This window comes from Pollachius pollachius (assembly GCF_949987615.1).
Source record: "Pollachius pollachius genome assembly, chromosome: 5".
NCBI classification, from domain to species: domain Eukaryota; kingdom Metazoa; phylum Chordata; class Actinopteri; order Gadiformes; family Gadidae; genus Pollachius; species Pollachius pollachius.
Window position 1 is genome coordinate 16,599,627 of NC_136938.1, and position 18,874 is coordinate 16,618,500.

Consider the following 18,874-nt stretch of genomic DNA (forward strand, 5'->3'; position numbering starts at 1 on the left):
CAATTTCCTTTTGAAAATAAAATTTTAGCAAGGTTGTCTGCCGTTGTCTTCTCCCTCCTGCTCAGGAGTAGAAGGTGAGGACACTCTTGTGGTTTCCTCGGATGAGTAGTGTGGGAGGGAGGTTCTTGGTCAGAGTGTCCAGCCAGGCCATGTAGAGGTGATCAGACACAGACTCCTTGCGGGCAATAGGCATGCTCCTGTAAAGGTAACAGGGAAAACAGTAAGCACCCAGTTCAACCCCTTTTTTGTACTATGAACATATGTTTTTCCTCTTTCCTTCCTTTAAAAATAAACAGTGTTGAACCTGCCCACACTTATCTGCTGGGGCTTTTATATATATATATATATTTTTTTTTTTTCATTTGTATTTTTTATTTATATATATATATGTATGTATATGTATAATACATTTTTCATTCGAGCCGTACAGTATGGGATGTTTCACCTTAATGGTCCATACTTACACTATGATGAGGTTAGCCGAACTTGAGTTCTCCCTGAGAAGCTCATTCAGACGCACCTGCAGGTTAGTCTGTAAACAATTGCAGACATTTGTATGCAAATAAACAGACCAAAATACTGTGTTATCAACTTACTAATTGACTCAAAAAGAAACACAATCTGTCTGTCTTCTGTATATCTTCTTGAATGCATTTGTATTATATACACATACACATATATATATATATATATATATATATATATATATATTTATGGTGTATTTTTTCAATCTGGTTGTTTTACCTTTTCTTCAAAGCTGCTGAGCTCTTCGTCTGTGATCATCCAGGGCGATTCTTCTCGCAATGCTTCACTGCGGGCCTTGTCTTTTCCACCCTCATGCAGACGGAACGGTTCAATCATGCCTTCAAATGCCTTCCAGCTAAAAGGAAGCCCATGGATTTATACATTATTTTCTAAAACATTAAAGAAAGCTTAAACCACTATTCCCCCCTTCTGGACTCTGAGCAATGCAATAGCAATAGAAAAGCGACACACTTACCTATCTGATTTGGGGCCGATATGAAGGTCGTCGATGACATTAATGTCACTGCAGTTAATTCGGAATTTGATCAACAGGTTCTTCATGCTGTAGAGAGAAGAATATTTTGTTGGACTCTAATGGACTCCTGCACTCATTATAAGAAAAAATAACAGCTTCTTTCTTTTATAAAATAAATGTGTGTAATTATTATCATAAACTTTTATAATAATCGTACTCCTCTTTATCCTGCTCAGTGCGTCCAGGTTGCCCGGCAACAAAGATCCTCAATTTACAGTCCTTCCACTTCTTCCTGGTGGTGAGAATGTATGGCAGCAGCAGGGTCAGACCTGGATGAGACATTCATTGATTCATTAATTTGTTCCATTATTTTTCACCACTCTGTTAAAATTAGTATCAATCAATATCTCATGGCCTATTTCTCCCTCAAACAATGTCAGAAGATAGTGCGGGAATATGAAAAGAAATAATTCATTCAACATAGCATTATTCAGTTAGTCAGTTCTGAAACTGTTTTTCCATATCTATGGCTGAAAGTGTAATGCTCCTCTCTGTGTGTCGTCTGTCTTGGAAAATGCCCCAATAAGGGCGCCATACAGTGCATGTGATGCGAATGCTTGAGGCCAGAGGCAATGAATACCCACCGCCATCATCAAACAACCACCACACGTCAATGGTGCCTTTGGACTGTTTCTTCTGGAACTGAGTGCTTGCCTCCAATAGCATGTCGTTAATCTTGGCCACCTGTGGTGGTGGAGGGCTGCACACTGATACTGGTGGACAGAGGGAATAAACACAACCAGAGTTAACATATGGGTGTAGCGGGGGGGGGTTAATGCAGTATGACAGAGAGTGTCTGTCTCCGTGTAGAGGAACGGTAAGAACATTAGCAGGGACAGCCAGCTCTGAAATCTCATGTTCCAATTAGACTGCACATTGCACACTCCAGCAATGCCTGGCAAAATAATGTGTCGACACCCTGTGTGTGTGTGTGTGTGTGTGTGTGTGTGTGTGTGTGTGTGTGTGTCTGTGTGTGTGTGTGTGTGTGTGTGTGTGTGTGTGTGTGTGTGTGTGTGTGTGTGTGTCCAAGACTGGAAGAAGCAGACTATAAATATGCTTAATATAACAGGCCCCCCGCTGTCTGAGTAAAATTACTGTTTTGTCAGACCTTAGTCTTCCTGGACAAGGGAAGCCATTTTATTAGATCAAACCCCCATCGATGTGCTTCTGGGAGCTCGCTGATTGTGTTATAATTTATGACAGAGGATAGAGAACTTTATTAACAAAAAGATATCTGAATTGAAGGCTACTTTTGTAAAAGCAATGGGCATGTGTTCTGTTTAAGACAATGACATTTTCTCCGAAGCACTCTCAATTATGATGTCATCTTTTACAATTACATAACTAAACTTATGTCAAGTTGCAAGGAATACGGAATCACATGCTATTTTATAATTCAGAAAGTAGAAGTGGTATACCTCTGGTGGTGAGCACTTGTTGAGATGAGTTCCTGGATTTCCTGAACCTTCCCTTTCCTTTCACTCCATTGGACATGACCTCCTTCTCCTGAGCCTCTTGCTCCTTCGCAGCTTTCATCATTTCCTCTAGAGAGCAGCAGAAAGCAATATAGTATTTAGTAATTTAACTGACATGTTTTATCCAAAGTAAATTCTAGGACAGGAACAGATGAGGCCTTTCACTTACTTAAGAACCTACAACCCATCAACTGGGAGTTGGAACATTTCACTATCCTGCCCTCTAATGTACACCAGGAATATTAATTAAATGGTAAATTAGTGTTGACATTACCAAACTAGCTTCATAGAAAGACGTCCTGCAATCCAACACAGCCTTTATTAAATAACCAAAACGTCATACAGCTAAGAAGAAGGATACTTATAATTTCTTAATCAGGTACATTTGCCTAATAATTTCAGTGAAACAAAAAATTATAATATTTAGTGTGCATTATTTTGTACATTAAACAACACTAAATGTATGAACACTAAAACATATGGCTTTGATACTGTAGGTTAGTCAGTTTATTTGTGAGAGGGGCTCATATTAATGCACCCACCTTCTTCCTCTACGAACTGAGACACGTCCAGACCCTGAGGAACTCTGAGCACCAGAGTGCCGTACTCAAAGTCAAATGCATCGCTGGAACAAAGACAAGGGGCATATCAGGATACCGAGATACCATCATTAAGCATCTGCATATCATATACAGTGTTTCTTTTATTCGATTATTACAACTGCTTAATAATCTAAAAAGTGTGCTCAGTCATGCATTAGTGTGTGTGTTTAAATGTGAGGATAGTGTGTGTGTGTGTGTGTGTGTGTGTGTGTGTGTGTGTGTGGGTGTGTGTGGGTGTGTGTGTGTATGTGTGTGAATGTTTATGTATGAGATTGAAAGTTTGTGCCTGTGTGTTTAAGTGAGAAAGAATGTGTGTGAGTTTGTGTGCGTGTATGTGTATGTGTTAGTGTGAGTATGTAATGTGTGAAAATATGTGTATGTGTATATGTGTAAGGGTGTATATATTTATGGTGTGCACTTGTATATATGTTTGTGTGTGTGTGTATGCCAAACGCACACACAAACGCATATACACAAGCACACACCATAAATGTGAGGGTGAGTGACATACTGGAGAACTCCCACATAGTTCTTGATGGCCTGAGTGTCGGCGGTCCTCCAGTCTCTTTTGAAGCCCATCATGAGGATGTTAGGCTTCATGCGGCCCAGACCAGAGCCCTGTTGGCAGCAGTGTTAAAACAAACAGCATAAAGATCAACATCCCAATTGACTGCTGAAACAACAAAAAACCCAGACAATTGATTTACGGGTATAAACTATGTAATCATTACAAATAAACAAATAAAAACAAATCAATAAAACAATAAAAGAAGCCTTTTATTGGGACAAGATAAGCCTGTGAAGATATTCTACTTCCTGAAGTTACGAGCTGATTATGGACAAGATCCTCTGCCTCTGTCCCTCAGCCACAGGGCTTTTGTTAATCAATTCTAACTTTTATACTTCTTCAGTGTTTGAAGTAAGAAGCCTTGAAAAGAACCAAAGCTATATCCTTTGGCCACTGCGATAGACAGAGCTGTAACACTTGTTATCTTGTTGCCCCACATTAAACTATTTCACTCGCTGTGTCCATAAAGACTTTGCCGGGAGACTTGGTCTGGCCCGAAACCACAGTTATCTCTAGCTGATAGATTCACACTTTGTGTTGGATCAGGCAAAGTTAAGAGACAGTATAAAGCTTGTGCTGAATTAAAGTCAAAGTGCATATGTTGCATTTGTTGCATTTAAAAATACATAGTTAGTGTTTTGAAACTTCTCTTTTCAAAACACTAACAGACTGCAAGGAAGACATGCGTTCATATGTTGACCAGCTGACCTGCAGTAGGGTGTCTGCCCCTTGCCTGAAGTCATCACTGGCCACTGCAGTGTAGAATGCTTTGCGTTTGTTTTTATGAAGCCATAGTTGGTTCTTCTCCACACCAGCGTTCATCTCCTGAAGCACCTTCCACCTTGGGCCCTGGAAAGGTAAAAATCAGTTAGGCTCATGAATGAAGGAATTTGTTGCACGGGTACAAGCTTCATGATGAAGATACATTATACATTTATGGTATTTACATTTACCTATACATTAATTTATATATGAATGTGTGTGTGTCCACCAATTACAAACTCTATTTTAAATTCAGAGGAAATAGGTGACCCTCAACCCTGTCTCTAGTACGTTTGGCATTTCTCTGCCTTTGTTAAAAGAACACACCTACATATATACTTTATTCTACTTTTAAAAGTCAGGTGACAGGTTTACACTTGAATCAAAGGTTGAAATTTGAATAAAAATGGCCACAGCTGTTCCTTGGAATGGAAATTAGCATTCTCCTGCCTAATTTGCTTTTAAATCAAAGGAATGGAGCATATCCCAGCCACATCACCCCTCAGGTCTTGACATATGAGACACTGATAAGCCCCCCTTGGTAACAACTGGTTGAAGTCAGTTGTTTCAGATCACATACCACAAAGACTTCAGAGGTAATACAGAGTCCATAGGTCTTGGATAAGGAGTGAGCCAGGTCCAGGAGAGCCGGTCTAGTGCGTACCGACCCAGTAAGGACAATGATCTGAGGCCTAGTGGAGCAGTGGATGAACAGGGGAAATGTGAGAGTACTGACAATTTTCATGTCAACGATTTGAGGAATTGCTCCTGCGGTCGGTCTGGTACCTGAAGTTCTTCACATGTTCCTCGATGCCAGACAGAGACAGGGCATTGCTGACCGCGCTGACAAAGGTCACCGCCTGGGTGGACGAACCCCAGTTCACGTCTAGAAGAAGGCAGGGTTAATGTGTTAATGCTGATGCTGATGGTAATAAAGCCAATGGTGATTTCATAACAAATAATACACAAATATAATGGCTAAAAAGACTAAAGGTCTGCGTATATGAACACATTGAAGCATTTTGCACACTTGCCATGCATCACGTGCACTGCACTCACTGGGCTTTTTGACGGTGACGTAGATGTACAGAAGGATCTCGATGCCGTAGGTGAGGAGCGCGGCCCACCAGTTGATGACAAACATGACAACACAGCATAACACCGCACCCACCAGCGACAGCCACATGTTGTAGAATCTGTATGCCGGACGCCAGCCTGTGGAGAACGCCAAAAATGTAAAGCAAACATCTTATTTTATGGATTCCTTATCATGCACGCTACAACCTCTATTATATATAAAAGAAAAATAATAATCCATGACCGATTCCTGATAAGAATGCCATTTCTAAAGCCAATGCATGAAGAAAACAATAAGCAAAATATGGATCAGGGACATGCTCATGTATGTGTGCTTAGAACCGACCTGGAGACTTGGCGTAGGAGGCGTGGAAGCAGGAGAAGTTGATGAGAGCGTAGGAGGCCAAGAAGAAGTTCGAAATGATGGGAGCGATAACGTTCAGGTCGCCTACAAACACAGAAAGCAGACTTAGGCTGAGGAGGTCCCCTGAAGTTCCGTCAGCATGCACCACACTGAGGGGAGTGGTGAGCAGGGAGTTCGCATGGCACTTCTTTGTGGTTTTAGTATGATTATCATTGAAAGTATGATGATATCATTCATTCGTAGCCTATTGGGTTGGGATCTTTCCAGATAAATTTCAGTTCCCGTTCGGTTGCTCTCTACGGATCTGTCAGGCCCCAAGCCCATTGAAAAAAGATTGCAAAGGGACAGGGATTTTCAGACCGTGAAAAGGCAAGGAGCTCCACGGTCTGCAGATTTCAAGAACTATTGCTGTTTCTCAAGACAGTGTATCAATCGACTGAGCAATCAAAGACGTTTTATCTGAGGTAGACCGAATAAGGATGTTGAAGAGATCTGCACAATAAGCTTTCCTCAGACATGTTTTTCCTGGCTTTGGATTGGATTAGGCAAGAGCGAGAAGAACAAGAGCATCCCTTGGTTATTTGATCTGATCTTCTGGAGTTTTTGAGCAATGTAAGACGATGCCCATACGTGAAAATCAATTGCTGTCAAGCCAATGCCAGACTGACTGATATTCACACAACTTAAATATATAGATGGTCTCACCAGGCTTTACCCTAATGCATACTGTGTAAACAACTAAAAACAACTTCTTGCCTTAGTTTTCTGTGTAACCTACAAAGTAAGCCTCTTCTCGATGGCCTTTTTTGTACTCTATCCCCTGGGAACATCTGTTTATTGAAGTTTAAATGTGAAAACTGATGATAACCCAGCACTCATTTGACTCTACTGACCTATGAGAATGAAGGCAACAGAGATTATGAAGGTGAGGACATAGCCGCGGATGGGCTCGTTGTTCTTGCCGCTTCCCTTAGCAAAGAAATGCAGTGCTGTGTAGATGTTGTCCTTGCACAGTGCCTGTTGAGGAACAGAGTCACTGTTAAAAGAGGATAACTGAGAACGCTTTAACGTGTCGTTGAATACTTTTACTTACGTGAATCTACCATGTTCATGACCAAGGTCAGGTGCAATGAATAAGCACTAACTGGTGTGAAATTTTTTCTAGGTGTGCGTTGGACCAACCTGGAAGACTTTGGGAGCACTGACTAGTGAAGCAAGGGCAGAGGATAGGGTGGCTGAGAATGTTCCGGCGATGACGAGGGGACCAAATCCTGAGACCATGGTCATCACCTGCAGGGCAGAATGTCAAAAGTTTCCGAAGAAGGAAAAGAAATTGGGTCAAAAGGGACTCCGTTTCATGGGAACATTCAACTTTTATATCTATAGTCCCATTCATATAACTTGTATTTGTATATAACTTGCGTGCATGTGTGTGTGTGTGTGTGTGTGTGTTGGGGTGGGGGCATTTCTCAGCATCTGAAGAGGTCATGGTAAAGCACAGTTAGAGGAAACCTGTGGGCCGGTTTACCTGGAAGTTATTCATCGAGCCAAACTTGCAGGAATCTGGGTTTGTAATACAGGAGGAGAAGTTGTATCCCAGTTCACAGGCAGCCACTGAAGGACCATTGCAATCCTCTACTGGTCCAAATGTGGTGTTGATAAAGGAAGTCATGTTTCCAGTGGCATCACGGACAACACTGGCAGCTGACAAACACAATGAGAGCAGTGCTTAGGAATATAGAAGTTACTGTCAGATCTGGATTTAATGTATTGTGTGCAGGACCAAACATTGGATGTGATACCAATTTGGTTTCCATATTCTTTTTTTAAAAATGGGAATATGTCAAAAATAAATCAAGCTTTATATAATACGTACAGACACAGAGGGCTACTCCGAGGTAAGTGACACCCGTGATAAAAATGGCCCACAAGGTGCCCTTAGGAATGGCTGCTTGAGGATCCTGTAAAAACATAACATGAAACACAGCAATAAATTCCATTGTCAGCGAGCAAATGATCGGAACACATTAAGTTAGTTTAAAGCTAAGAAAACTCTGAATGAATTATTCTGTATTATTCTTCATTTTCATCTGGCTGGGAATATGTTAGTCTCGTGAGAGCATCCTGATCTCGCAAGTTCACATTCTGTGTGTCTCGATTTTCCAGAAATGTCAAAATGCCATGTCTGCACAGAATACTTTTCTCAGATTAGAATATGTTTTTTATTCACTTCCAACTGGATTCAACAAGAGGGTCTCTCTGATTTTCTTGAGGTTTTTGAACATTCAATTTGAAAATCAACTGCCGTCCAGCCGATGCCAGACTTATATCTATTGCAAAAAGCAGACTTGAATATATGTATGGTCTCACAAGGCTAACGAATCTGTGGTTCATGAATTCTTTGGGTCAATTTCAACAGTCACCAATTTCGACATTCACCTTCAAGTCTCCAGAGATGTTGGCTCCGGCAAGAATGCCAGTGGCAGCAGGGAAAAAGATGGCAAAAACTGAGAAAAAGGACTCTGCTCCTCGGAAATCTGGTGTAAAGTTTTCCATGAATATGTTTGCTGCAAAGAAAACACCAAAAAAATACACATAAAGTTAGAGAAGGAAGGGGGAGCCTAACCAACACAAGGTTGGTTAAGCTATACCATCTGAATGAAATGTTTCAGCATGAGGGTTTGTTTAGAATGCAGATTGTAACTTTTTGTATCTTACCTTGATAGTTGAAGAAGCCTTGTGCTTTCTTAGTTTCTGTGGCCGGGATGAAGGTTCCCACAAACACGTTGACGATGGCTACCAACAAGATAACGAGCAGAACAATCTGGGCCTATTGGTGAAATCAAAGGACAGTTTTAAGCATGCATTCATGTGGTTGGTTGACCATGCTAGCCATCCTCCTGTTCTCTTTCTCTTACCTTGGCTTCCCATTCCATACCAGCTAATGATATGCCCAGGAGAAGCACCACTGTGATACAGCCAATGATCCTGATGTCATTTAAAGGATCCACCATGATGGAATCATAGTCCTGGAAGAGAGGAGGCAGAGAGGGCGACGGATAAGCATTGATAAAAATCAAATATTCAGTTCTAAGATAGTTGCTGTAATGCATGCTTACGTACTACGAGAAGCTGAACCACAGTCTCTGCAAATCCAACCACATACATAGATACGGCCACCGCGTTGGCAAACGCAAAGATCAGACCGATGGAGCCTCCAAATTCTGGTCCTAAGCTGCGAGATATCAAGTAGTAGGCTCCTCCTGTGAAGACCAAGACCACGGAAAATAGACAATTGCAGACACGCACACACAATGGTGGATGATTAATCACCTAATCAAGGATTCATTGACTACATATCAGGAAGAACATTATTTATGGTGATCTCTCCGGGGTGCAGTTTGTAACTTTGTGTCTTTATCCAAGAAACTTGTTCCCCTGCTTCCTGTTTGATTCTCTTTCTCACAACCCTGTTTCCAAGGGCCCTGTTTCCCTGTTTCCAAATGCTTAACAACGTTTCCTGGCAAGGGAAGTTGTCTTTCAGAAATTAGAGGAAATGTCTGTATCGATGGTCAATGCATAAACGTAGAGCAGTAATTATGTATGAACTAAATTGTATGTTGCACGATGGAATAGACAGTGTGTCTGTAAACTAATAAAATAATAATAACAAAATATGTGTAAGACACAAGGGTTTAGAGGTAATTGCTATTGTGTTGTGATGATAAAGTGTTTTCTCACCTCCTCTGACAATTCCGTTTGTACAAATAGCAGACATGGAAAGGCCAGTGATGGTGGTTACCACACAGCTCAAGAGAATAACAACAATCCCAAGGCCTGGAAAGCAAAAGTTACGCAAATCAAAAAACAAATCTTTATTCTCCACACACAAGACCCAACATATTTAGTGGGGCATTTGTTAGAAATGCCAATGTAGAGGGGGTGGACCCTCACACACATTCTGGTTTTAAAATGCTTAAATACAGGAGCGACCTCACCTCAACGCTACTCAGATCTTTCCTCAACCCCCTTCATCTCACCTCTAAGACTTATGCACATGTACACACACACACACACACACACACACACACACACACACACACACACACACACACACACACTCTCACACACACACACACACACACACACACACACACACACACACACACACACACACACACATATATCAGATAGTTGAATCAGTCCCAAGACAATGATTCACTACAAAGTAGTGGAGGACTGCATAATTATAATACCGCTTTCACCAGCTCTGCCTCACATCCTGGAACACACATCCACCTATCCTTTCAGAGCTAAGATAAAATTATTAACATGGAAATGAATCCTTACTAACTATGGTATATGGACCCATGTCGAAAGTAATGCAGTCAGGTGACTTGGGGATGGTCTGGAATGTTTGTCAATATCACAGCCCACGCCTCATTGTAAAGCAGGAGAGCCATTCAACTCACCCCAGCCGGCCTGACCAAACACCCAGGACAGACGGATGAACAGCATGACTCCCCAGATGTTCAACATGCATCGCACCTGTAGGAAAGTAGCCACAGAGCAAGCAAGTGGTTACGATTGATGTCGGCAGGCAATGGTTGGTTTCCACTTCAGACTTGGCACGAGCTGGTAGGTTTATGACAGGATAAGGCCCGATTAAACACAGGACTGATTCCCCCCACCACACATGTGCACCCTTCATATAGTCCATTTCAAGGGGGATACAAATAGTTAAGCAATATCATTCAAAAAAGGAAATATGTTTATCTGCAAATGTTTGCATCTCAGTGCGAACAATCATTTATGAACCTAGTATCATATTAACTTAATAATGTAAAGTACTGAAAATGATGCCCAGGTGTGTTTTTATAGAGGATTTGAGAGTCTGTTCCTATAAAGTTAAAGGGCTAGTCCACAGTGGCCCCAATTGAACTCACCAAGACCCCCTTTATCCAGCCAAATTTTAATGGGGCGCCTTCTTTCTTTTCAACAGGGAGAGCCGACTCCAGGTCGTCTGACGGTGACCCTTCGCTGCTCTCCTCGTCGTCCGCCAACGTGTCCGGCACGGAGATATCGCCACCCTGCGCAGGGAACGATGGGAAGAGGGGCAAACAAAAGGGTAAGGGGAAGCCTTCTCTTGACACATAGAAATCATTTATTGACATTTATAAATACAGAGCCTTATTTCTCTTCCAAATTTGTCTCATGGGAATTCATTTGCGACATTGCGTGATTATTTTAGATGGGTTGGATTTATTGGGTCCGAGCAAGGTCTGTGTCTTCTTGTCTTCCCAATAAAACTGATATAAACAGCAAGAAGATTAGGGCATTGTGTTTACATATTAATCCAATGATTTAGCAATATATTTAGCCACACCTAAACAGATAAACCGATTCATACAATGTTGGCAAAGTAATCAAAAGTCCAAGATGACACTGACATTATCTACACCCTGATATCTATATCTAATACCTGACCAACCTTGAATGTCAGGATAAAAGGGATCAGCAGGTCATATCTATTCTATATCAATAACTTCAATAACAAAATTGAAACTGACATAAAGGTAAAACCCAAGATGAACACCATTCAAATTCTAACCCTAACCTTGAATGTCAGGATAAAAGAGCTCAGAAGATCATATCTATTTTATATCAATAACTGCAATAACACAATTAAAATTGAAATAAAGGTAATCCCAAAGATGAACGCCATTCAAATTAAGAAACAAGTGCATCTATTTAGGTAGTGTTTCGTCCTTCTTGGTTCAGCTTTAATAACCTTTAAAACTCTGATGACCTTTGTCCCATTCTCTTTTGCAGCTCAGAGCAATTTAAATGTCTCTTAAAGAGCAGTAAACATAAGAGTTTTTTAGGGTCTTACGTAAACCGCATTCCCCATATAAGAGAGCTTTATGCAGTATATTATTTCATTTAGAAATTCTTTCTTAAATAACAAATCAGATTTTCCTATATAAATCTTGCAGCTCATCACATTTTTTCCTTTTTGTGCATATGATATGGTTTAGGTAAAAAGTTGCATCCAACACAGAATCCACACTCCTTAACGTCCTAGACATGGTGCAAAAGCAAATGGGAAAAACAGTTTTTTTTTCGGCAAAGTAAATCCATGTCAACCTTTATGTGCACATGCTTACATCCTCCAAAGACAGAGGTTGACAGAAGGCAGTGAAGTTCAAAGGTTCACCTTTGCTTGCTCTGGGGAGTTTGTATATAGTGCAGAGATCACTTTTTCATCATTAGTTTGAGTCCTTTTCTCTCTTTCTGTTTAGACACAAAGACACACAACACAAGCACACAGACCTTCTGGAAGACATCGTGAAGCTCCTGCAGAGAAGGTCTCACAGCCCGGTGTCCGCTGATGCTTCCGGCGTTGCGGTAGAGATCAATGTGGGGAACGCGGTCCAAGGTGTCGTGACCGAAGGCGCTCACCACGGAGGCACGCACCGCCCGGTGGTCACCGCTGGAGACGCCGTTGCCATTTCCGGAAAACGATGTCTCATTGTCACCTGTGCTGTCAAAAGCTTGGTTGACAAACTCCCCATCGCCACTGATTGTGCTCTCCATCAGATGTTTCTCAATGCCAGATAGAAGCAGCTGTGCACCCTACTCTTTCAATGAGATCCGTCACCTTGCTGCAACCTCTTATGGTCATGCAGGATACAGATCCGTAGGACTGGACCAAAGCAAACAAGATATGTGTTGAACCTGAACCTATTGATGCTTTCCTGAGCCACTCTAAGGCTGTCCTATGGAATCTGAGCTGTGATGTCCCCCGCTTTATACTCTGTGTAACAGGGCCATATAACGGCAGTCAGCTATTGGTCAGCCGTGGATCAACCCTGGGAAAGTTGAATGAGGGTTGTCAGATATGTCCTTGCTTCATCCTAGTGGACACAAAGGCATTGCTTAACGATTAACCAAGTCATAAATGCCCGGGGAGAGATAAAGGCGCTTGGCGCTTGGGCTTTGTAGAATTGATCACTAATATTATTGTCTAAAGTGCCTAGCAGGAGCACATGTTGTTCTCTAGTGGCAGTTTATGAGTCTACGGATTCTTCCTGATCCTCCTTCAGATGAATCACCATATTATAACCAAAATGGAAGTTTACAACTAAGGACCAAAAAGTGACAGAGCATCAGCATGCAGGAAAAGTTTCAAGGTCGAGGTTGTTTGTTCATGCGTTATGACTATTTCTCAAAATATCCCAAATGTAGCACCTGTATAAACATCCTGTCCCAGATGTTGGGTCATTAATGTATATGTCAGGTTGACTCTCACTCTGATTATGAAGATGACAATAACAAGTACTACTACAGATACATTATTATTATTATTATTATTATTATTATTATAATTATTATTATATATTATTATTGTTGTTGTTATTGTTGTCATTATTATAATAAATAATAAATTAAAAATAATAATTAATTATTATAATAATATATAAAAGTGTTCGCTGGTCAACTCAGGTATGGCTATAAAGGGAGAAAAATTTGTTAATAGAAAATGGTAGTTCTCAGGAACACACTGGAGGCAATTCTCTCCTACCGCTTGACTTCTTTAGTATCGGCTTTAGTACCTTTAGAAGAACCACTCAACATGTACACTTCCTTATTACTTATGCACAGCAGTGATTGATGTTCCAGGCAAGCAGTGCCACATTAACTGCATTTGACCTTGGCTGTGTTACAAAATATCCAAAATGCTGCATGTGACTGCAAAAAGGTCATAAATGGCCAAGAGCTAATCAGATACCGTTAGGCATCTAAGGGTAAATAACTTCAGATTCAACTGAGTCATAGCTGCGTTAAAAATATTCCACCATGGGATGTGTTGTCTTATTTAATCCTGACTCTGTGTGCCTCACATATCTTTTACAACCCAAACTATGATGCTGTTTTTGGATCTACAAAATGAAGGAACTATAACCAATAGCATTAATCGTTATATTTAATGGCATGGGGATTTTTAGATTGTATCCATCAAATGGTCCATCATGGGGTCTGAGAAAAGGTTCTCATCTCAACAAAGGTACAGATGCAGCCTAAGGTTCATGGAGAATATCCACTTTTCACTCCCCTTGGAAACAGCAGTCCACACCACTATTACACTAATGACACGCGGGGAGGAAACAGAATGCGCTCTGGGTCATTAGAGTCCTACTGGTGGTACGGTGCTTATACATGATCATAAACCAAGGAAAAACACAGATCTTTTTTTCTGCTTGACATAGCGGAATATTGAATATTGCATTGTTTTGTATTCTGACAATACACTCAGATGCCTGTTTAACAAGCATAATATGTTTGAACATAATTTGTTTCAAAGTGGTAAATCAATTAACTTGATTTTTGATAGAAATAACAATCTGAGATTAAGAATCAAATATCATTGAATGTTACGATTTTAAATCAAACACAGCACATAAGAGGACATAGTTGTTTGAGTTAATGGGTCATTGTGGCAATAATATATGATCCAAGCAACTTTACAAGAATCCCTATTAAAATGCTAAAATATTTGTAATTTAATTGAGGAATAAGTGTCTCAGAGTCCCTCACACCAAAATCAATATCACTTTTGAATGATTTTATATTCAGAACAACTATGTACGTAGCGGACCAATTGAATAAATCATAATTTAAAAGGGACAGTGGAGAAATACATAAAACAGGCTAGTGATTACAATTGCAAGATAAGTATTTTAAATATGATTATTATGAGGAGAACCCAATCTAATAGATAATTGTACGCCTTACCCAGAAACGGTATCTCCAGTCTTTTGGGTTATCAAGTTATATATAGTTAACACTATCATGGAGCAAAAGGTTTGAATCCAATCAATAATTATTAACAGTTATTATATTTAGTTATTATCTTAGTTATATCAATTAATTCCTTAGTGATTGTTTTAAAATGGATTTAATCATTACACTAGTTAAAAGAAAAGTAGAACATTTGTATTAATCATTGACATATTATGCGGGCTGAGGCACAGTGGTGAGTCACCAAATCCTATTTTGTATCAGCAAGGTCTGAAGACTGACATCCTGAATGGCTGTTTACAAAACTGAGTGTCGAGCACAATCCAATAACTGCTCTGTGTTCTTGCTATGATATTCAGGATGCAATATCCCATATGTATTCTTTATGTGAAAATACAATTTATAATTTTTAACCTGAAAAGTAAAAGAATATGTATAATGATGCAAAAAAAAAGCATAGAGACGTAAAATATATAATATGGTGGTCATGTACATGTGTAAGGAGGCTTAACTGAAAGTTGCCCTAAGCTTCTGTTAAGATTTTACTTTGTCTCCACATATTATTCACTTAAAATTCAGTAGATTCTTTACATTTGGGGTTGATCTAAAAATATATATTCTTAGGATACTTACTTCAATGAATGGAAGTCACTCCAAACAATTATGTAAAAGAAGGCTAATTAGGAAATGTGTTAATTCTTAACAGGCTGTGGATAGCAAAATAGTATTTACTATTAACAGTGCTTGTGTGGGGAATATTCGAACAGCCTTCAACTGTATCTAACGCACCAATAATTTTTTTTTTATTTTCTATATGAGGAGGATTCACTAAAGTACAATTATCGTGGTCAGAGTCACATAATCGCCCACCTACCCCCTCCCTCCCGGCCACCCACCCACCTAACCCCCCCATATCCCAACCACAACCCTAACGCACCAATACTAATGCACTGTTACAGAATAACTCTTACTGTGGTAGAATTAGCCTGTTTACTCTTGTAGCATAGCCTTTAAACTGAGACAAGGCAAGACACGAATGACTGTGTTGGACTTATCATGGTAGATCAAAGACACTGCTATCAGGTCCAAAGACCACAGCTAATAATTTGTAATATTTATGATAAACCATAGTTAAAAGTGCCACACCTGGATGGGCCCTGTGTTTGAGTCCTTTCTCTTTGCCTGGCTGTTTTAGATACACCGACAGTGACTATACAATCACATAACTGGTCTCTGTAATGTATGTATTATTTGATGCTAATGTTTTCATTGATACTAATCACTCACACTAATCCCAAAATCTGGGATTGTGATTTTATGTGTGGTGTTTGAAATAGCCAATAAAAAGATGTGCTGCACATCGTGGCATTCAGGAAATATGAAAAACTACAATCGAAAACTAGCTCATATGCTAAACTTTGAATGACACACTTTTATTGCAGTCATATCATGTGGTCATGTGGTTAGGGTTAGGATTTGGCTCTAAGAATAGGTATGAGATAAGGATGGGACATAAGTAACAAAGAAGGACATCAGGTGAGATCGAAGGAGATATGGAAAGAGTGGAGCAATAATGATCACATTCCTGGTGATGTGTGAGGGGCGCGGGGGAGGTGGTGCAATGGCATCAGAGAAACAGCCCTGCCTTCATAAGGAAAGCTGTTTCAGTGTTGCCTTGAATGAATGAATGCATGCTGCCAAACGAACAGGTACTTTACTCTATACACTGCTCTCACATGCTGCTGTTGTTAGCCCTAACCCCATATGCTTTATCAAGCCAAAACCAAAAGCAAACACTAATCCACCAGACACTCTAAAAATAAATGCTTTAAGGTTGAGCAAATGTGTCTATTTTCATTTTCACTTACACACACACACACACACACACACACACACACACACACACACACACACACACACACACACACACACACACACACACACACATATATATATATATACATACACAGTCAGACAGACAAATCTATATCAGTGACATATCTCTACCACCAGCTGTGAAAGCAACAGGCCAAGAGACAGATTATTTTGATATGGCACACACATACACAAACACGCACACATAAACGCATGCGCAGACACACACAAATATGTAAAGTACATACAACCTAGTGCCTGCACAGACACACACACACACACACACACACACACACACACACACACACACACACACACACACACACACACACACACACACACACAGTCAGACAGACAGGCAGACATACATACATAAATAGCCTACATACATGCATGCAAACATAAATATATGTGTCTCTCTCTTTGCTGCCAGGTTGGTCTAAGAGACAGAACAGTTAGCCAAGAGAAAAAAAAGCTTTGTCATTTCCTCTAAAGAGGAAGGATTTCTTGGCATCTGCTATTTGCCTTGATCTGAAAATGTTCTCAGACACAACATCACATTAAGTGTCTACTCAAGGTTCCCAATCTTCCTAGTCCTCCCTCAATTTCAAATATTTTCATTTAAAAGGTACATTGACACATGAACTGCAGACTTGACAGGCAATTTTTTAAATGAACAAATTTGATTTATTTCACATGGTTGAATCAAATCTATATCAGTGACATATCTCTACCACCAGCTGTGAAAGCAACAGGCCAAGAGACAGATTATTTTGATATGGCACACACATACACAAACACGCACACATAAACGCATGCGCAGACACACACACAAATATGTAAAGTACATACAACCTAGTGCCTGCACGAACACACACACACACACACACACACACACACACACACACACACACACACACACACACACACACACACGGAAACAGTTGACTAGATGACATGTATCTAGATGAAGGCACATAATCCCATTGAAGGTCACAGTAAGGCAGATTCTTAGCACTAAGGAGGGAGTGCAGACTGTAATAATAGCGAAGAGTTACAATCAAAAGTGTGACCAGTCAGCCATTTTCAGTCTCTGTACAGCAAGTCTGCAGTCTGGAAGAAAAAGGCGAAAAGGAGGACATGGAAGAGGAAGGAAGGTGTGGTTACTGATAGAGATGTTCCCTCAGTCCTGAATGACATCTCTTTAGTTTTTATCTTCGTGACCTTTTCTTCTACTGCCAGGTCGGGACACTTTCTCCATGTCATAAGCATCTGAGGTCGGAGTGATTTCCCCGGTTCCCAAAACACCTTCCCCTTCACAAACAGGCCTTAGAGTACCCTTGTTTTAAATGACGATACGTCTTCATAAGACATGTATTGTAAAAAGTAAACAGTTCATAAAAATGTATCTGACTCACACATTGTTAATTAGCTCGGTGAACCACCCCTCACAGACAGCAGCAGCACAAACTCTGAGTTGTTTTTGCATTGATTCAAAACAGCAGCATCCTATGTAAATCACAGTTTGATCACTTGCCTCTTGACTGCTTGACACACGAAAAGAAGAAGGAGGAAAATAACAATCTGCACACACAGCATTACCACACTACTTTGTATTCCCCACCTCCACAGATTAGCCTTGGCCAGTAAACGTAATACCCTGTATCCTTCCGTGATTCATTTGTGTGGAGCACAGCTTGCGCATTTAAGACAAACCCGTTCTGTTTCATGTTCTTCCTCTGCAATATACATCTGGTCTCTGAGACTTCAAACTATGTATGAACGATCCCCAGGCACCCTGATTCTCTACCTTAGCCTTCCTGAGTCCATCCTTTGGCCATTGTGTCGCCTAGACATTAAACATTACAGTGTGTGTGTGGGGCTGGGGGCTTTAAAGGAAGTTTAAACCCCAGCTTAAAGTCATGAAAATCAAAAAGGAAGGAATACTGTACGCTCTCAGGCAGGCTGGCAGATAATCTGAAGACAAGGCGACCGCCCTGTCCCCATTATGGTCAGGCACGCGACAGCGATTCACATGGTCACATACAGCATAACGTAGGTCGGCTCTACGGTGGTGCTGAGCTAACAGTGTGCACACAAAGAACTACATACATTTCACTAGGCTCTGAAGTCCATTGCACAGAGAAAGAGAAAGAGAGGGAGAGAGAGGGTGAAAGAGAGACAGACAGAAAGAGAAGGAGAGGGGGACACTTTCAATGCTCAGGTGTTCAGGCACCACAGCTGTTAAGGGCTGTAGGTTAACTTGAGTTTGTGTACATGTGTACACAC

The 18,874-nt window shown here is 40.6% G+C and overlaps 1 protein-coding gene across 1 annotated transcript; it reads right to left on the reverse strand.

Annotated features, from left to right (window-relative positions):
* Positions 1-61: 61 nt before the first annotated feature.
* slc12a1 (solute carrier family 12 member 1) lies at positions 62-12,505 on the reverse strand (the record flags this gene model as incomplete). The annotated part of the gene is made up of 26 exons (XM_079736325.1): positions 62-197; positions 465-532; positions 745-880; positions 1,001-1,087; positions 1,218-1,329; positions 1,645-1,773; positions 2,479-2,604; positions 3,078-3,160; positions 3,649-3,755; positions 4,414-4,554; positions 5,048-5,159; positions 5,254-5,353; positions 5,527-5,682; positions 5,891-5,992; positions 6,802-6,925; positions 7,091-7,198; positions 7,437-7,612; positions 7,785-7,869; positions 8,348-8,475; positions 8,627-8,738; positions 8,827-8,937; positions 9,032-9,171; positions 9,650-9,745; positions 10,381-10,456; positions 10,855-10,998; positions 12,242-12,505. 26 exons carry the CDS (start codon positions 12,503-12,505, stop codon positions 62-64), a joined length of 3,159 nt encoding a protein of 1,052 aa, XP_079592451.1.
* Between the last annotated feature and the right edge of the window lie 6,369 nt (positions 12,506-18,874).